Source organism: Cavia porcellus, unplaced genomic scaffold, assembly GCF_034190915.1.
Source record: "Cavia porcellus strain 051 isolate PalLab524CR breed Dunkin Hartley unplaced genomic scaffold, mCavPor4.1 scaffold_3, whole genome shotgun sequence".
Taxonomy (NCBI): domain Eukaryota; kingdom Metazoa; phylum Chordata; class Mammalia; order Rodentia; family Caviidae; genus Cavia; species Cavia porcellus.
This window is the reverse complement of record NW_026947486.1, coordinates 60836433-60858384: the sequence shown is the minus strand read 5'-3', so window position 1 is coordinate 60858384 and position 21952 is coordinate 60836433. Positions and strand designations below refer to the sequence as shown.

General features: G+C 34.5%; 1 protein-coding gene across 3 annotated transcripts in view; it reads right to left on the bottom strand.

The window, feature by feature from the left end:
- The window catches only part of Cenpi (centromere protein I), a 147546-nt gene extending 126436 nt beyond the window's left edge, over positions 1–21110 (bottom strand). The window contains exons 1-6 of one of the 3 annotated variants that reach the window (XM_063246180.1): positions 20684–21110; positions 17828–18055; positions 17621–17718; positions 13730–13864; positions 11774–11841; positions 7570–7605 (exon numbers count right to left, since the gene is read on the bottom strand). In XM_063246180.1, the coding sequence (XP_063102250.1) occupies positions 7570–7605; positions 11774–11841; positions 13730–13816 (191 nt within the window). In that variant the 5' untranslated portion in view covers positions 13817–13864; positions 17621–17718; positions 17828–18055; positions 20684–21110. The remainder of the gene's footprint in view (positions 1–7569; positions 7606–11773; positions 11842–13729; positions 13865–17620; positions 17719–17827; positions 18056–20683) is intronic. The other 2 variants (XM_063246181.1, XM_063246179.1) reach the window with 2 other exon arrangements.
- Positions 21111–21952: the final 842 nt, after the last annotated feature.

Here is a 21952-nt window from a genome sequence, read left to right as displayed (position 1 = left end):
AAAAAATCCATTTGTCCAAATCCAGCCATTTCCTTTCTAGACGTCAGCTCCAAAAAGCTAAAAACATCAAATTATGGTGATATATGCATACTTCTGTTTATAGTAACACAATTAATAATAGCCCAAACATGGAAGCAGCGTAAATGCCCATAAACAAATAAATGGATAGGCAAAATTTGTTATTTGTAAACAGAGAACTTCTCTGATATAAAGAAGCATAAACTTGAGCCATTTGTAGGAAAATGTGTACACACTGAGACTGTAACATTAAGTGAAAAAATCAGATATACAAGTTTAAATATCAAACAGTTTCTTTTGTATGAGAAACTCAACATAGAAAGTGCAGAATAAAGACAATAGAAAAAGAGAGCATAAATTTATTGTAATCCAGCACAGCTAATGTATGTAAACTTATATTTGAATTTAGTATAGTTAATAAATTAATGAATTATTAGTAAATTAATAATTAGTAAATATAATAAAATAAAAATGTTGAAAAAACAAAGGACCACGAAAAATCAATCCAACAACTGCAAGATGATGCAAAGAACAATGTAAGACTGATTATCAATGAAAATGCAGGAGTCAACACAAATGACATAAAAAACATTCAGAGAATAGCAAAAAATGTAGGAAAAGGAATTTGAACATAAAGATAAGTGAGGCATACAAACTCTATTAGTTACCATGAAAATAAATCTACACCAAAGCATATAATAATCAAGATTCCAGAAATTCAGCACAAGAATAGAATATTCAAAGCAGTTAGAGAAAAAGAAACAAATCACTTATGAAGGAAAGCCAAGGGGGGTTGGGGATTTAGCTCAGCGGCATAAGCGCCTGCCTTGCAAGCAGGCAGTCATGAGTTCGATCCCTGGTACCTATAAAAAGGAAAAAGACCAAAAAAAAATCTGGGGCTGGGGATTTAGCTCAGCGGCATAAGCACCTGCCTTGCAAGCAGGCAGTCGTGAGTTCGATCCCTGGTAACGATAAAAACGAAAAAGACCAAAAAAAAAAAAAAAAAAAAAAGGAAAGCCAATCAGAATCATAGAAGACTTCTCAACACAAACCCTTAAGTCAAGGAGAGCTTGGAATGAAATATTTCAAGCTCTAAAAGAAAATAACTTCCAACCCAGATTCATGTATCCTGCAAACCTAACTTTCAAAATTAATGGAGAAATAAAATACTTCCATGAAAAAGAACAACTTAAGAAATTCATGAAAATCAAATGAGACCTACAAAGGTACTCTAGAAAGAGAAAGCAAAGACTGTAATTACAAGAGTACCACTAGTAAGGAGCCACCAAGCAGGTAAACAGAAGGGAAACACAGGGAACCATCAACAGGAAAATTATATGACAAAAACAAGCCAAATACATATTGATTATAACTATCAAAGTAAATGGTCTCAATTCACCAATCAAAAGGAACAGGCTAGCAGAATAGATCAAGAAACAAGATCCAACAATATGCTACATTCAAGAAAAACATTTAACTCAAAAAGAAATCTACAGAATGAAAGTCAATGGAAAACAATACTCTATGGAACAGGAACCTAGAGGAAAGCAGGAGTAGCTATCCTGTATACAGACAATGTGAACATCAAGGTAATACTCAATAAAAGAGAAAAAGACATTACACACTTTTTAAGGGAAAACCCAAGAAGAAGAGACAACAAGAATCAATGTATATGCACCAAATACAAGGGGCATCCACCTATATCAAATAAATACTAAAAAAAATAGACATGAAATATTAAATAAGCACTAACACAGTTCTAATGGGTGATTTTAATATCCTGTTGCCACAGACAGATCTACTAGACAAAAAAAAAGCAATGACCAAATATCAGAACTTAACCAAATCTGTGAACAAACAAACTTAGTAAATGTCCGCAGAGTGATCCACCACATGACATCAGAACATACGTTCTTCTCAGCAGCACATAGGATATTCTCTAAAATAGAGCACATACCAGCCCACAGAACATGCTTAAATAAATGCAAAAAATTAGAATTACCCCATGCATTTATTGGACCATTGTACAATGAAATTGGAAACAATGACAAAAGAAAACACAAAGACTCCATAAATATATGGAAGTTAAATCACACCCTTTGGACAACTGATGGGTCACTGAGAAATTAAAGAAGAAATTAAACAGTATCTACAATTAAAGGACAATGATGATACAATATATTGGAACTTATGGGATGTAATGAAAGCAGTCCTGAGAAAAATTAATAGTGGTGTACACTGATATCAGGAAAACATCACGGGTTCTAATAAACAACCTAATTTGAACCTCAAACTTTTAGAAAAAGAAGAATACAATCAAGCCCAAAACCTGTACAAGGAAGGATCAGAGCAAAAATTAATGCAATGGAGACTAAGAAAACAATAAAGAGTTGGTTCTCTGAAAGATTAAATAAAATGACAAACTCTTACCCAACCTTATGAACAAAAAGAAAAGTCTGAAAGAAATTCATACAATTAGTAATAAAAAGGGTTAAATCACAATAGATCCTGCAGAAATACAAATAATCAGTACCTATATTGAGAATCTGTACTCAAATAAAATGGAAAGCACAGAAGAAATGGACAAATTCCTATATATATATATATGAATTACCAAACCTGAATGAAGCTATAAAAAGTAACAACCCAATATTAGTCAATGAAATTAAAACTATAATTAAAAACTTACCAATAAAGAAAAGCCCAGGTTCTGGTGGATTCACTGCTAATTCTATAACAAATTTAGACAAGATCTAAAACCACTACTTGTTTAACTTTTAATGACATTGAAAGGGAAGCAATATACCCAGACTCATTCCTGGAAGCAAACATTGCCCTGATACAAAAACCAGAGCAGGGTCCAACCAAAAAAAAAGGCCAATCTCCCTGATGAACTTAGACACAAAAATTCTCAACAAGGTACTGGCAAACAAAATATAGCAAATCATCAAGAAGATTATATACAATGACCAAGGAGGATTCATTCCAGGATTATAGGGATGGTTCAACATATGCAAATCAGTAAAATTAACACACTATATTAACAGAACCAAGGGAAAAAACATATGATTATCTCAGTAGATGAAGAAAAAGCATTACAAAGTCCAATACCCATTCATGATCAAAACCATACAGAAAATTGGAATAGATCACCTTTATCTAATCTGATAAATGCCATCTATGACAGTCCAACAGTCAACATCCTACTAAATGATCAAAAACTGAAAGCTTAAACTGGACACAACGGTGCACACCTGTAATATCAGCATCTGTCTGTAATCTCAGCACTTGGGACGCTAAGGATCCCTGAGTACCAAGCCAGCCTGGGGTATAAAGGGAGTTCAAGACCAGCCTGAACAATATAGTTAAACCCTGACTCAAAATAGTCCATACACACACACAAAAAGACAAAATTGAAATCTTTCTCTCTATAATCAGGAACAAGACAAGGATGACCACTATCACCACCCCTATTCAATATACTGCTCGAAACATTAGCTAGAGAAATTAGACAAGACACAGAAATAAAAGGAACAAAGATAGCAAAGGAAGAAGTTAAATTTATCATTATTTGTGGGTGAAATGATATTTTATATAGCAGACCCCCAAAATTCTGCCAAAAGAATTCTAGATTTAATAAACAGATTCAATCACATAGCTGGATACAAAGTCAATACTCAAAAATCAAAAGCACTACTGTACACAACTAACATACTCTCCGAGAAAAATTACGGAAACCATACATTTCACAATAGCATCCAAAAAAATAAAATATTTAGAAGTCGATCTAATGGTGGAAGTAAAATATCTCTACATTGAAAACTATAGTAATCTGAATATGGAGATCAAAGAGGATAACAAAAAATGGAAAGATATCCCTTGCTCATGGGCAGGAAAAACCAACATAGTGAAAATGCCCATATTCCCAAAATTGTTATACAGATTTAATGCAATCCCCATGAAAATACAATTAGCATACCTCACAGAACTAGAGAAAACATTCCTACAATTCACTTTGAACCACAAAAGACTTAGAATAGGAAAAACAACCCTGATTTGAAAATATACACTAGAGCTACTGTGATGATTAAAAAAGTATGATACTGGTAAATAAAAAACAGACCAGAGGATCAATGGAATAGATTAGAAGAGGAAGAAACAACTTCAAACACACTCGACGATCTTATTTTTGACAAAGGGGCTAAACATGTTCACTGGAAGAAAGAAAGCCTCTTTAATATATTGTGCTAGAAAAACTGGCTTTCCACATGTCAAAGTCTAAAACTAGGCTCATGTCTCTTACTATGCCCTAAACTGAAATCAAAATACATTAAAAATCTAAATATTAAAGCAGAAACACTAAATCTGCTGGAATAGAGAAGTAAAACTAGTAGGAGTCATAAGTGTAGGCAAAGATTCATGAACAAAACCTTGACTGCACAGGAAATACTACAAAATCAACAACTGGGATCTCATTAAGTTTTTGCACAGCAAAATAAATCACTAACACAGTGAAAAAGACAACCAATAGAGAAAAAAATTATAGCTGGTTATCCTTCAGACAAAGGGCTAATATCTAGAAAACATAAAGAATTGAAAAAATCTGATACTCCAAATTTAAAGACTCAATCCAAAAATAGTATTTGAAATTAATGGCAAATAAATACATGAAAAAAATGTTCAAGAACACTGATCACTTGAAAGATGTCAATTAAAGCAACACTGAGATTCAATCTTATACTAGATGCCTATTATCAAGAAATAACCAATAAATGCTGACTGGGCTATGGGGAAAAGGGAACCCTTTTCTAATGCTGGTGTAAGTACAGACTGGTGCAAGTACTGTGGAAATCAGTATGGAGATTCCTAAAAAAAAAAAAACTAGGACTAGAGGTTTCATTTGACCGAGATATTCCCCTTCTTGGCATCTTCCCAAAAGAATTACAAGCATTACAATAATTACAAGCATCATGCCAAAATGATGCATACTCATGTTTATAGCAGCACAATTTGTAACAGCTAAACACTGGAAACAAGTGGAAACAAGCTCAATGCCCATGAGCCAAAGAATGGATAAAAAGATGTGGTTTTCTTCTATAATGGAGTACTACTCAGCCATAAAGAAGGATAAATTTGAGATATTTATAGCAAAATAAACAGTCCTTGAGGCTATACTCTTTTAACTGAAATAAACTGAACACATATATTGAATATCACATTATCTCTCTGGTGTGAGAAACTGAAAGTGCAAATAAAAATCAAAATGCAATGATACTGTGAAATAGAATTGCTCAAAGAGAAAGGGAAATGGGGAAGGTGGGAGGGAAAAGAAAAAATGAGAAAAAAGGGATAAAATGTAAACAAACATAATAAAAAATCAAACAAAACACCAGAATAAAACCCATCAAAACAAAACAATGAAAGTGATACAGAACTTCAAAACAAGATAATAAATCAACAATGGCTACCATATAATAGCCTGTTATCTTCAAAATAACTGCCTATACTAGCTATTTTGAAGATAACAAGAGGCATTATGTTTCATTGTTTTGTTTTGATTGGCTTTATTCTGTTTCATTTTGTTCAATTTTACTTTCTTCAAAATAAAACAATGGAAACAAAGCTTTGTAAATAATAAAGGCAAGAGGGCTGAAGAGAAGAGAGGGAAATGGGAAAATAAAGATAACTAAGATATTTCATGTACAGGTACAAATTCCCTATAATGAATGTGATCATTATGTGTATCTAAGTTGTACTAATAAATTTAATTTTAAAAGAACAACATTTTGGACTGGGGATTCAGCTCAGTGGCATAAGCACCTGCCTGGCAAGCACAATGTGGAGTTTGAGCCCTGGCACCACAAAAAAAAAATTTTCTCTGTTAGAAGAGAAAATAGGTAAAAGTCTTGACAATATAGGCACATGCAAGGACTTTCTGAACAAAAGCTCAGTTGCACAAGAAATAACATTCAGAATCAACAAACAGGATTACATTAAATTCAATCATTTTGCTTAGCAAATGAAACAACCAACAGCAAAAGACAAAATGGGTAAATTTTGTCCAGCTATTCCTTCAACTAAGGACTAATATCTAAAACATGGTGATGAATCTTGTATAGCTTTCCATGATACAACCAGTCCACTATGGCATGTGTGTCATCTGTTTATCACCGCTGATCTAGAATACATATATGACTGAGAAAAATTAGATCCCCCCAAATAAAGACTCAATCCAAAAACAGGCAATTAAAATGAACAGACATCAGAAGTACAAAAGGCTAAAGTTTACACGAAGAAATGTTCAACATCTCTGGCCATTAAGAGAAACACAAAGAAAATAATACTGAGATTCCATATCATTTCAGAACAAATGGTTATTATCTTGAACTTAAAAAACAAAACAAAATAAAACAAAACAAAATGTTAGTGAGGTTGTGGGCAGGAAAAGGAATCCCTACATTGTTAATAGGAATCTAAACTATTATAGCTACTATGTAAATCAGTATGGAGATTACTCAAAATACTACAAATAGAAATTCTATTTGATCCCACTATTCCCCTTCTAGCTGTCTTCCTGAAAGAGTTAAAGATATATCATAGTATAAATGTATGCCCATATTCATAGCAGCACAACTAATAGGCAAATTTTGGAAGCAGCCTATAGGTCCATCAACAGATGAAGAGATAATAAAATGTAGTTGTTATTCACAATGGAGTACTACGCTGCTATAAAGAAGGATAAATTTGATTCACTTATAGGAAAATGAATTCACTGAGACCATTAATAAGTGAAATCAGATAATCAAGCTTAAATATTATATGGTTTCTCTTATATGAGAAACCTGAAGCAGAAATACAGAGCAAATGGAAAGAGAACCTAGAGAGGGGAGGGATAGAAGAGGAAGGGGATCTGTTTGTACCAATTCCCCACAAGGAATGTAATCATTGTGTACTGTAAACATGCAGTAATAAAAACAAAAATTTGGGGGAAAAAACTTTTTCAGATAGTTTACTACCAAAAGATCTTAACTGAAAGAATAGTGTAGAAAGGGTATACTTTTAGCTAAACAAAAATGATTTTATATTGAAGGTATAAAATGCAAGAACAAACAACACTTGAAAATATGTGGGCAAATCTAACAAACATTAACTGGGAAGATAAGTTTCTGCTTTATGTTTGTAGAAGTATAATACCATCTAAACTAGGAGGGATGTGATATTAAAGCACTCTGTCTTTGTATTATTCTAGATAAAGATACCTTTAACAAGTTACCAATAACTTTAGCGCTACAAAAACATGACAAAAAGAGATGAATATGTAACTTCCAAATAGGAATAGGAGTGAAACCACAGTCAGTTCAAAAGAAAGGAGATAAAGAGAAAAATTAAAAATACAGGTGATTTAGAAAACTCAAGATATTTGAATTTATTTCTACTACAGAATAAACACTACAAAAGTAAATAATTATCCAAATTAAAACAAAACTCTCCAAACAAGATTTAAAATAAAATTCAGTGGCTGGCAATGTACATCAGTTGTAAAACACTTGCCTAGCGTGCACGAGGCCCTGGGTCCAATCCCCAGCACTGCAAAAAGAAAAAAAAAATCTAGTTTCATGCTTTTTATAAGAGGCACTTAAGGTATAAGTTCAGACAATAATTTTTCAAAAATCTAAAGATGGAAATATATAATACTACGCAACTACTCACCAATATTAAGCTTGGGTAGAAGGCTAGTATGAGACAAAATAAGATTAAACGAAAAATACTTCTGACAGCAAAGGGTTATTCCATCATAAAATGTATTCATAAGTGAAATAAATCAGACTCACATGTGTAAGCATCCTATTTTCTCCCTTCTGTAAGAAACTGAAAGAGTAAATAAGATACAAAATCTTCAATAAATATTGTGAAAGAGTAAAAAACTGCTCAAAAGGAAAGAACAACTGGGAAGGGGGAAAGAAGAAAAGACGAAAGGGAAAGAATATATACATATGTGTGTATATATATGTGTGTGTATATACACATATACATATGCAAGATAGCTAAGATAACTATACTACTAATTTCTATTGATCCATTGAAAAGAATGATTCATGCTTAACGTTTGACCAACTTTGCACGTCTGTATCTTGTAATCTGAGTGACTACTTTGAAGATAATACACAATACATTAATCACTGTTAATTTTCTATTATCTTGTTTGGAAACTCTATCAGTTTTTGTTTTCTTTAAAAAAAGCAAAACTATAATTGTGTATATACCTTTATTAAATCATACTTGTATATATACCTTTTTGTTTAATCGGTACTGGGGATCGAACTCACGACCGCCTGCTTGCAAGGCAGGTGCTTATGCCGCTGAGCTAAATCCCCAGCCCCACTTGTATATATACCTTCTAATACACTTCAAAATACATGTAAATTAAAATTGAACGAATTTTAAACAAAGACGGACAAATCCACCTTCATGGCAGATTTTCAACGTATTTCACTCAGTAATTGACAACGGACCATGATAATAACAACAAAAAAATCCATAAGAATATAGGAAATATCTACTACTCCATTAACCTTCATTCCTTCACTCTGTTTCAACAATTCATGCCATGGTCTCTCAGAACCTTGTTATGGCATGGAGCCAACTCCTCCAGAAATCCAGTGCTACAACTTTCTAACATTCTAGTTTTTAATCCCAATACATTTCGTAAATATCATCAAGGCATCCTAAACCTCAGCAGCACAGGCTCCAAATCTGCCCTCTTCTGTCTTAACTATTTTCTTTCTTTTTCCAGACCCTCAGGTCTGGAAAATCTTTTATATATTTTTACATTTACTTTTTAACACCTCTGAAAACAGGACTGATTCTATAATTGATATTATATGAGTTTAAGGGCAACATTCTTTATGGTTCATGAGATAATCATGCATCTTAAATGTGATAAACTAATGCGTATATTAAGCACTTAGCATCTAGCTTATAAGCCTCACATAAACTAGCTATTGTATCATTCATATCTGTACTCCTAAAACTAGGTGCCTGGCATAGTTTGTAGTTAGTAAAAACATACTCATTGAATGAATTCCTATAAGATGCCTTCTGTCTTCTAACTCTGTACATCCAAGTCTAAATATATATTCCTTCCCAAACTGGATCCTTCTCATAATTTTCTTACTGTCATACTGAGTTATTCTGACTTACAAACTCAGATCTTTAACTCTTGCCTCCTCTCCTAACCCAGTTCAGACACTAGGTTATGTCAATTCTTCCTTTACAATTTCCCCTGAAATCTGTCCTTTCATTTACATTCCCACTGCTAATTCCTTAGTGTAGGACAGTGATTCTCAAATTTTTGGTCTTAGTTCCTTTCAGGCTCTTAAACATTCTAGAAACCCAGAAGCTTTTTTCTGATATCAGATGATATTCAACATACTAGAAATTAAAGTTGTGAAAACTGGCCTGCCATAGTGGCACATCCCTGTAGTCCCAGCACTCTGAGTAGCTGATGGAGCATTGCAAGTTTGAGCCCAGTCTGGGCAACTGAGTGAGACCTTGTTTCAACAATAAAAAAATTTTAAAAAGAGTTTTCTATGAGAAAACCCTGGGGTCTGAGGATTTAGCTCAGCGGCATAAGCGCCTGCCTTGAAAGCAGGCAGTCGTGAGTTCGATCCCTGGTACCTATAAAAATGAAAAAGACAAAAAAAAAAAGAGAGAAAACCCTGGGTTTTGTACCACAAGGAAAGAGAAAATTTTTAATATATATTAATTCATTAACAATACTTATTATATGACAGAATACACTTGATGAAAAAAACTATTTTCTAAACAAAAATAGTGAAAATAGTAATATCAGATCACATTTCTGTAAGTATATATGTACACACACACACACACACACACACGTGTGTGTGTGTGTGTGTGTGTGTGTGTGTGTGTGCGCACATGAGATCCTGGGAAGTAAACCCAGGGCTATATGCATGCTGCACAGGAAATAATTCTACACTGCACTACTCCGTGGCCTGTATAAACTGTGTTAATGTTTCTGGCTTAATAGAATAGTTTGATTCTCTGCTTCTGCATGTATTGTTAACATATGTTGGTTTGCTGTAACTAAATTTTTTGAAAAATCTAGCCTTACCGGAAACCCAGCCATGTTGGGACTTAGGCAGCTGCAAAAGAAGGTAATTTACCCACCCTCTTGGTAAGCGCCCCTGGTGCTGGCCAGCCAGGAGGAAAACCAGTCAGCTGTTGCTGAGAATCAAACATCCCTCCCCCGCTGCCAACAATTCTAACCATCTCTTGGGAGGACAACCATATGTAATATAGCAAATATAGGGAATTTCCTTCTATGTTCTGTTTGAAGGCAAAGGTTATTTTCATTGTTATGTTTTGTAATGATTGTTTTGCTCTATTCAATATTCTTCAATTGGTTTTACAATGTTCTGCTATTGGTTTGATTTCTTTATACCTAATTGACTGGACAACTATTGTGAAGGTAACGAGATATACTATATACCTATTACTACTATCCCAGTACCCTGCTTTGAGGTTTTGTACCAATGTCACTACATTGTCTCGATTGGCTTTGTTCTGTCTTGTTCTGTTGTATTTTTACTACATTCAAACTAAAATTTTTTTAAAAATCTAGCCTCACAAAAGATATGCAGTTGGAAAAGGGAGAAATATTTAATAGCCTTTCAAAAAATAGTGGGGCTGGAGCTGTGTCCACTACCTAGGACAGTGGTGGTGAACCTATGGCTGTTTTTCTCATTGAAAGCTCTAAAAAGGTTCCCCATCACTGGCCTAGCAGTTGCAAGTTCTTAGGTTCATTACTAGCAGGGAAAAGAAGCAACTGTGGCTTTGAAACTACTGCAAAACTTAAGCATTGGTGATTTCTTAGCCTCAAAGTGGAATATGAAACCTCATTAATGAAATGACTGGTCTGTTCCATTATAGTTCACTGATACATCTTGTCCTTCAAATGGATTTTTTCTTTATATATAACTTTGTAACATCATGCTTAGTCATTTGAAAAATACTGGTTCATTGAATTATATCAAGCTTCTACATGTTGACCCATTTCACTATGATACCTAAAAGTCACATTCATTATTATTGACATCAATATCATCACTAGTCTTTAAATATTTTTTATTGCCATCAATATCATCACTAGTCTTTTATTTTTTTTCGATTTTTATCGGTACCGGGATCGAACTCACGACTGCCTGCTTGCAAGGCAGGCACTTATGCTGCTGAGCTAAATCCCCAGCCCCCATCACTAGTCTTTTTAAATTTTTTTAAATGTCAAGAAGCTGTCAGGTTCAATGTCTTCCAAATATCCAAGACTGAATAACAGTTTGTATGTCAGTCATTCTTTCAAATATAGTGTTCTATGAAAAACGCAGCTACTTAGTTTATAACTCAATCACTCAGTGCTTTGCCTCAGAACCACTATTATACACAAGTATGCAGAATGGTTTTGTATTTCATTATACTAGAACATTAATGGCACGTAACAAGATTTATAAAAGTAATAAATTTTTATTGCTTCATTTAGGACTTTAAGTGACACTAACTGGCATTTCTGATTTTTACCATAGTAATAACTTCAGTGAAGACCATCGGTACAGTTTGTGCCATCTGTGTTACAGTGCCAGCGGTTTTATACACTACTGTTTTCAGAACCAACACTGCATATGTCAATATAGTGAAGACAGCAAATAATATCTCATTATTTTAAAATAATTTTTACCTCAGATTGCAGGAGGCCCCCAGGGTCCACAGATCATATTTTGAGACTATTTGATCGAGGATTTCAACCTGTTATACATGGATAATTATGTTAGCCTCCTAATACTTCTTGAGTCTCTCTTGTAACTCCTATTTGCCACTACTATCCACAGCTTCCTACAAAGCTGCTTTCAACATATATAAAATTTTTCACTCACTGAATAGAATAAAATTGAATTCCACATTGAAAGACCTCTACAGTCACTCCTCACTCAACTTTTTCAGCCTTAATGTCCATCATTACCAAATACCAACATCAACTAAATCAGCCTGGTCTATTTAAGGTCTCCTAAAACGCAATTTACACATCTTGCAAGTTTGCTTGAAATAGTTCCATCATATCAAACATCATTTCCTCTCATCAAATCTCAAAATTGTATTCAACCTTCAAAGCCCAGCCCAACATCTACATACTCTGATTCTTTTTGTAATCATTAATTTATAGCATCCTCTTCTTTCTTGGAAATACTGTAATAAAATATTGTCTTCACACTATGAAATATTGTCTTTGATAATTTAACTTTGGAGTTGTTGTTTAAAAACATGTGCTTTCCTTAATTCCCCAAGGTAAATTCTAAATTTTTGGAGAACAGAAACTCTGCTAAATTTTGAATATTCTACAGTGCCCAGTATAATCCAAGGAACACAATAGAAAAATGAATTTTAAAAATGAAATCAATGAAGGAATTACTTTCCCAAATGAGAGTTAGATGAGTGGTTCATATGGTCTATGAACTATTAGTGGTCCCTAAAAGTCTTTCAGGTAGACAGCAGATCGATTTCTCAAAGCAGTGGTGACAAACCTATGGCACACATGCTGCAGCAGGCTATTTGTATCATCAAAGCTCTAAAAGGTTCACCATCACTCTCTTAATAGTTATCAATTTTTTAATGGGAATAATTATGCTATTTAATCAAAATCAGTCCATTGGCAACTCACAAAAAGTAATCCTCTACTCATTAATTCTGATGAGGTTTTGCCATTTAGTCAAGAAAATATAGTGCTGGGCATAGCAGCACATGCCTGTAATCCCAGCACTCAGGAGGCTGAGGTAGGAGGATAGTTGTGAGTTTGGGTTACAAAGTGAGTTCAAGGCCAGCTCGAATTGCATAGTGAGACCCTGCCTAAAAAAAAAAAAAAAAAAAAAAAAAAACAAAGACAAAGAAAATGTAGAAAAAGTAACCCAAACCACTCTGTAAGTGACTTAAAAGGGCGAAAAAATGGTAATCGCTGCTCTTAGATAAGCAGAGACTCCAATGCAGAATCAACTCTTACCTGTACAGTTTTACTTTCTTAAAAGAAGATATAAAGAAAACCTGGCAAAAATTTTATATTTGTTAATCTGAGACATGGTACAAGCGTATCTGTTATGTTATTCTTTACATTTTCTATATACTTATATATTTAAAAACAAGGAAAAACATATTGGGTTAGCACCTAGAAGCACATACAGTACATCAATGTACACATATGTATGATTTGACTGATGCTCAATGCTGTCCAATGTATACTTACCAGTATATCATATTGCAGTGAAACAAAAAAAAACCCACAAAGCAAGTTAATTTGTTCCTTACAATAAATGAAGTCAAACATTGCAACCAGCCAACACAGAAAAGTACCTGTGGAAAGACAAGATATTCACCTTTAGAAATTCTCTAAATATAACTATCCGGCATAGAGGAACTCAATTCACCCCACCTGCCCAGGGCTGTTTTAGAAGCTTCTAACACAAAACAGAATAACTGCTTTTATTTCGAAGAAAAAATTTGTTTGAACAGTCTTTGCAATGAGTTATACTGTTCCAAAACTACAGGCTTTGCACAAAAGGCCATTGCCATTACTCTGTAAGTGGCTCTTGCTTCCCAGCCATTAAGTGGTTCTGAAGGACAACATCAAAGTGCTTAGAAAGATTACCTTGGTGATACCAGAACACTTGTCAGCACAGAGCCAGGAGACTGCTTTAACCACAGACTCTTCTGATATTAAGGTTGCTGGAATCATGCACTTCAGTATACGTGTACTTATAGCATTTCCTAGAGAGTAGACAAACTACATTAAATTACATTTTAGTGTTTCACTTGTCCTTTATTATTATTCACTACTGGTCATAAAAAGCTCACATTATATTGAAGCCAATAAAAAAGTGTATAATATTTAACATCCCTTATCATTAAACAATTCAAAACAAAATTGTACCATTAACTTCTAAAATACAGAACAAATTATTTGGTTCAAAATTCTTATGTCAAAGGGAGCGATGAGCACAGGTTTTATTTTTAAGGTGATGAAAATAGTCTGGGAATGGGAGATTCAGCTATCTGATCTTCAAAAAAGAGACTAAAAACATACATTGAAGGAAAGATGTGAACAAATTGTGCTGGGAAAATTGACTATCCACATAGAAAATATAGAATCTAGACCATATCTCACACAATGTAATAAACTAAAATCAAAATGGATAAAAGACCTAAATATTAAAACAAAAACAATTTACTGGACGACAAAAGAGAAGTCAAGGACTTTATGAACAAAATGTCAATTGCACAAGAAATAACATCAAGAATCAACAAATGGGATCATATCGAATTATAAAGCTTCTGAACAGCACAAGATACAACCAACAGAGCGAAAAGACAACCTAAGGAATGGGGAAAAGTTGTTGCCAGTTATTTCTCAGACAGAGGACTATATCTAGACTATATAAAGAATATAAATTCAACCCCCAAATAAAAATTCTAATCAAAAAATGATTGGTGCATTTTAGATATACCTAATGGTAACATTCATCATAGGGAGTTTGTACCTGTACATGATACATCTTGCTGCTGCTTTTTTGCCCATTCTTCTCCCATCAAGTCCACTTCCTCTCTTTATTTAGAAAATATCTATCTGCTAATAGAAGTGATGTTACCCAGCCATGGTAGTGCACTCCTATAATCCCTGTACTCTCCAAGGGAAGAGATTACAAGTTTGAACCCAGCCTGGGCAACTTAGCGAAACCAACCTTATTAAAATAAAAAATAAAAGTGAGCTGGGGAGGTAGGTAACTATAAAGGCCCTGAATTCAGTCCCCAATACTGCAAAAAAGGAAAAGGAAGAGGACGACATGGAGATGACAAAAGACACACTGGGTCTGAACATGTACTCTATATCAACTTTGGTATATTAAGGTTTTAAGAATTAAAATATATCTCGGCAATTTCTACCCCATCACTGTGGAACAGAAACCAATGATGGCACACAAGAAAATCACAAGACTAAAACCTCCTGCTTTCCACTGAAATTTTTTGTGTCAATTTCTTTCTCTCCCAATTATAGCTACTAACCCTTTTAAAGTTTTAAATAATCTCACCACTAACACTTTATCTAAATACCAAACTCAAAGGCAAAATTCAATATTGACTCTATTTTTACTTCCCTCTGATTTTTAAATTAATTTCTAAAGAACCTAAGGTCCCTTTGTACCTAATTATGATAGTATTTATAGCAAACCAAAATACCTGCTATATATTAAAGTTCAGCCAGTAATATGTTGTTACTTTAAAACATACACATACCTATAAACAAGATGTTAGGATATACACAAAGGAAACTAACATACAGGAGCAGAACATACTAAAGCATCAAGGTTTTTTTTTATTTAGAGAAAAAAAGCAAAACAGAAAAAAGGGTAGAAATAATACAGAATTTCAAAAAAACAGTAAAAAAATCACTAGTTGATAAATTACATACTGTTATCTTAGAAGCAGCTGTCCACTTTTTATGCTTTGATTTTGTGATTTAAGCATCACATTTTGACAGCTGTATTAATAGAAAAAACAGTAGCAGTGTGGTATGAAGTAAAAACACTAGAATGGGAGTTAGGAGATCTGACTTTTTGAGTTCTAGCTCTAACGTTAAAAAAAAATCTCTTTAACCACACTGGACCTGTTTCCTCATTTGGAAAAAAAAGATATTTAGGGTTTAAAATACCTTGTCTGAATTTAGATGAGAGAAGGTGAAAACAAAAAAAAGACTGATGAGGTGTTATTTGTAAGAACATGTACCACTCCAAAGTCCAAACCAAGAAAGAAAAATTTATACAAAAGAAAAATTGACTTGACTATTAAGGTCAGAGACACTAAAATGAAGACAGTATGAAAAAAAGTTTTACAGACAAGTAAACCTTTAAGCAATGAAACACATTAATCTCTTAAGATGCCTTCAGGTAACATTATTTAAATTATTATCTATTCTTCTAAAGAAAAATGCTAAAATGGTTCCATATATTTGGTGAAAAAAATCCATACACTTTATTTGTAAAGATATGCAGTAACTGATTATTTTCAACAATAGGTAGACAGAAACTTTTGGCTCAGAATCTAAACACAGGAAAGGTTCATTTTATAATATTACCAGATTGGTCTTTTAAGAAGAACAGTAAAAGTAATTGATTCAAAAGAATAAACTATTTTGGAACATTGAACACAGCTGTTTGCAGTCTCCCTGTTTGAATGTCCACCTTGTGTTCTTTGATACTGTGATTTGAGGAACTATTTTCAAGAAGATAGTGTGTAATCTACTAGCAGGTAATTTCTTACTGTTATGGTTTTTTGTTTTGTTTTGTTTTGTTTTGTAGTTCTGTATTGCGTGTACCCTTACGCCGCTTTGGTTTGTTTTGTGTTTTTCTCTTTTTCCTCTTAAATAAAAAAAAAAAAAGAATAAACTAAAGTCTGAAAGGCAAATCTAACAGCAAACATATGACAAAGGTCATATGTTTCAACATACCAAATTTAGCTGGGCATGGTGGCACACGTCTGTAATCCCATTACTCAAGAGGCTGAGGCAGGAAAGTCACTGTGAGTTCAAGACCAGCCTGGGCTACAAAGTGAGCTCACGGAGCCAGCCTGAACTGCGTTGTAAGATCCTATCTCAAAAACAAAACAAAACATACCAAATTTGCCACTGAGTGCCACATTCAATAAAATGTCAATCACTACTGGAGCTAACCGTTTTTTCCAAGCCACAATTTCCAGTTTCCAAGTGTTTTTCCAAAATTTTATCTTTCCTCCATGCAGTTTTAAAGGGATCTCAAAAAAGGAACAATATTAAATAGTGAAACTTTTAAAATTCTTTTAGTTCTCAGCCTCACCTTGGATTACATCTTGTGATTCTCTAATGGAATAGTTTTATGTAAAAAATGTATTCATAATAAATGAATCTGACGCTGTTAAACAGGGAGGGGGATACATGGGGAAGGGAGACTAGAGATGTGTCATGTACATGTACCAATTTACCACAATGAATGTAATCATTATATACTACAAACATGTATTAATAAAACTTTTAAAAACTTCCTAAAAACCCTTGAAAGTCTTTAAAACTCTAGAATATTTAACAAATAAATAGTACCTTCTGTGAGAATTGAATCATGATCTAGCTATCTTGCTCTAGATTAAAAGCATTCAATTTCCAAGTGTGTCCAGATATCGTCTAAAGGCCCCATGCTCTCTTTTTTCAATCTTACAAATACAAAAAAAGAAATTCTGCTACACACATTAACTATACTATGTATTTTATATGCAGCCTAAAGCACTTCCTCCTCACTCAATGTGGTTCAGGCAAGCCAAAAGGTAGGACACATTTTATATATTCTCTTTCAACACTAGGACAATGATTCTCAAACTTTCTTATAATATTGATTGGGATCACCTAGGAAGCCTTTTAAAAGTCCCAATACCAGTCTGAATTTAATATCAAAAGAATCAGAATATCTAAGAGTGAACCACAGGCATTAATATGTTTCAAAGATTCTTAAGTACTTACTCTATGTGCCCATTTGGCAGCCTCTGCTGGGAAGGTATTTTTTGGTTGTGTCTGTAGTACCTTGCATACTGATAGGTAGTGGACAGCTTAATCAATGTCTGTTAAATAAACAAAAGCATAAATGAGCAAAATATGCTTTCCTTTTAAAACTATTAAGGAAAAGACCAGAAAAATAAGAATTTCATAAGGAAAATAATGTGTTTTTACCTTTCTCAAAGTATTCTACTGCTACTTGCAGAGTGTCTTCATCCGCATGCTCATGAGCTTCCACAAGACTGTTTCTTTCCCAAGTTGATCTTTGAGTCACTTGGTTTCTGTTTTACTTTTCAGGCTGAGAGACTGGCTTGAAAAGTATTCTTAACTTGCTGAATAGAAGTTCTATTCTGTGCCTGAGAATTCTTAACTCTCTTTTGAAGCAACATTACTGTATATGTTCTGTACAGAAACGTGTGTCAAGTTATCATCAGCCAAATAGTCATTTTTTTCCCCTCCACAAAGACAGGGACCATATCTGCCTGCATTCCCACATTTAGTACATGGTACCTAGCATACAACAGGCATGCAGCAAATAAGTTAACTAGCTGGGAAACAAAACCTATACGTTAGCTTTTTCAGAAAGCCCTTGACGTAAATAGAAATAGCAACAACTTGCCAGGGTAACATTTATCAGCAGAACTTTGGCCAATATAAATTTGTTCTTAACATGACTACACTACATAAGCAAGTCCAAAACTAATTCATCTCCATGAACACAATCTTACATTCTCTACTCTTACTTTCTTCTTCTCTCCTTGGTTTTGTTTTTAATGTTTATGGTCTCCAATTTGTCAGTGCTAAGTTAAAAATGCACAATTAAAAAGCCAAACTGGTGACCTGACTAAGCATTCTCGGACAGAAATATTCTCCATGTATAAATTACTGTATTCAATAATTACTTAACATAGCTTATCTGACAAGTGCAACTCTACTTACCAGAGATAAAAAATAAAATAATCAAGGCCCCTACATGAGATGAGGGAAGCAATGGTGGGGATTAATAGTCAATTAATAACTAATATTGAATACAATAATGTGATAGAAATGGGATAAAGTAGGAATCTACTTTGAAGTATGTGTTCAAAGAAAGTCTCTCTGAGATGACCTTCAACTGAAATTTCAATGCCAAGAAACCTACCATGTGAAAATCTGGTGGAAGGATGTTTCAGAGGGAGGGAATGGGAAGACATACCAAGACATTAAAACAAGGGTTCTATGTGCTAAAGAAACAAGTGAAGAGAATAGAATGAAGAGGTAACGGGTAGTGAAAGGTAATGTTTAAAAAGGTGGCCAGATACCAAAAAGAAATCAACCAATAACAAATGGTGGCCAGGCTGTGGAGAGAAAGGAACCTTCCCAATTTTGGAGGGGGCTGTAAACTGATACAACCACTATGGAAATCAAAGGCTGAATATAAAAATACATAGTATAGACATATAGACATTCTTCAAAAAACTAAAACTAGAAATTCCATTTGACCCAGCTATTCCCCTTATAAGTATATTCCCAAAAGAGTTAAAGGCATCACACCACAGTGATGTATGCATATCTATGTTTATAACAGTGCAATTCATAACAGCTAAATCTTGCAAACTGCCTATATGTCCATCAACAAATCAATGGATTAAAAAATGTAGTATTTATATACAGTGGAATACTTCTCTGCCATAAAAAGCACAAACTTGAGTTATTTATAGGCAAATAAATGCACCTTGAGACTACCATATTAAGTAACATACCTCAGACACATGAATTTAAATATTGCATGGCTTCTCTTACATGAAAAACTCTGTCTCTCCCTATGTATAGTACAAAACAATAAACAACAGATAGTAGGAAAAAACAAAAAAGGTATTGTAATGTAGCATAGATAACGTATCTGAAAGTGTACTTCCTTTTAGTACAATTATCATGTTTTATATGTTCTTTGGCCTATTAGTCTGAATTTGAATCTGTGTATATAATAATTTATAAGGTCTTGTAATAAATGATTATGATGATAGAAATATTTTTAAAAGGGTGTAGGGGGAAGAAGGGGATTAAAATGTGTTTTGTACATGCACTAATTTCTACAGTGAATGTAATTATATACTGCAAACATGTACAAATAAAAGTAAAAAAATTGAAAAGATAAAAAAGATAGCTAAGAAGTAGATCACATTGGGTTTTGTAGGTCTAGAGTAATGAGTTTGTATTTGCAGTGTCGAGGGAAACCAGAGAAGGGAGCAGTCACAGCCTGGAGCAATACTATCTGATGTGTGCTTTACAAGCAATGTACCTACAGTTTGGAATTATAATGTGGGTTAAGGAGTGGCAAGAAGCCAGGAACGGTGCGCAGCCCATAATCCTATTTGAGAGGCTGAGGCAGGACTGCTGCGAGTTTGAGGCCAACCTAGGCTGCTGCACTAGCCTGAACTACACAGCAAGACCCTATCTCAAAAAACCCAAAGTGTAGCCTGGCGTGATGGCACATGCCTGTAATCCCAGCACTTCGGAGACTAGGGTAGGAGAAACGCTGCAAGGTCAGCCTGTGCTACAGAGCAAGCTCAAAGCCAATCTGAACTGCACAGTGAAACTTAGTTCAAAAAAAAAAATAGCAAGAGTGTCAAGAGACCAACTAAAAAGTCTCTTGCAGAAGTCCAGAAAACGTAACTAATCTACATTAGGCCCAAGGTGTAGCAATGTGGAAATGGCACACGACTGGATTCCTGTGTTTTGGGGTAGACTGGATAGGTTGTGATTAAAGAATTAGAAATAGGGGAAAACCACAAGATAACCAAGGTTTCTAAGTTTTGGCTTCAAACGGGATAAACTTCAAATGATAGTCAAACCCACCTCCCTAGAAACAAATGGGGTCAGAGCTAGAGGTTCCAGTTCTGAGATGTTTACTAGACTCCCACGAAAGAAGGGAGGGAGGAGCAGCTTCCGACCCCATTCGCATGAACCCTTCCAGCGCTTCCTAAGAGTCATTTTCACAGTTTACCCCAGCCGAAAGCGAAATAAGAAAAGACAAGCCCAGCATACTACCTGTTACTCTCTTGCCGCCGGCAACCTCATCTTCTAAACGCCGCTTCCAGGATTCAAAGGCACAGCCCCGCCCCGCGCATGCGCTTCGGAAGAGACTTCGCCGCTAGGTGAAGTAGCGAGTTCTGCTCAAGTTTGATTGGTTGGAATAGAGCTCTAAAGCAGGAGGTGTCGCGCGCACAAGCAATGACGCAAACCACCTAAGGAAAACACTTACTCCACCCTTCTAGGTCGGAGGCGGGCCTCGAGTGGATGCCATTATGCCGTTTTCGGTGCTCTAATAATGATTGGTATTCGTCGTTTTGCGTAAAACAAAAACAGTTAAAGTCTTGATTCTTGATCATCTGTAGTGTTCGTTTTGCTCAGGTTGACTCCAAATTCTGGACTTCACAGGAAAAACGAAACCACAAACCTCACAATAAAAGCTGCTTCTCCCTTACGGAGACTTAAAGAAATCTGTCCCGTTAAGCTGGGTAGGAGGAAAGAACTGGCGCTGCCCTGCTTTTACAAAGGATAGACATAGTTCGGGCTGGAGATTTAGCTCAGCGGCATAAGTACCTACCTTACAAGCAGGCGGTCGTGAGTTCAATCCCCGGTACCGATAAAAATAATTTTAAAAAAGGATATAGTATCTCCAAGGCTTTCTGGAAACCGTGTCCTGAGCCAGATGTTGAGTTACCTCCTAGTTAGCTGGCTGTCAACATGTAAGTATTATTTAACTTGAAGAATAAATTGACCTTAAAGAAACTGGCTAAAACAGCAACAAGGACTTATTCTGAGATCTGAGTTTACCCCTAATTTAAATTTACTAATAGAAGAAGGAAATACAAACGTGTCTCTCGCTGACTTGAGGCCAAAATGTATGTATAAACTAGGCAAAACTAGTGGAAAACTTTAACCGTAGAGAAAGATAAATAATCAAAGATTAAATCAACGTACAGTGATTGGGAAAGACCCCAGCAGAAATGACTATTTAATATATCTTGTACTTACATGTTTTTCAGGATAGTTTCATGAACTCTTATTTAATATGCATGAAAAAATTTAAATGGCAACTTTTTCTGTGATAGCTGCTCTTCAATAAAATTGAAATTTTATGGAGTCACTGTCATGCTTTTAATTGTTTTACATATTCAGAGAAAGGTAAACTGGAAGGGATTTTAAGGCTTCAATAATCACCTTATGTAGATGATGAGAACTGGCCTCGCAACTTGTATAACCCATGACACTTTGTGGATGCATACATAATGAGGTGTAGTGGTTCTCATTTAT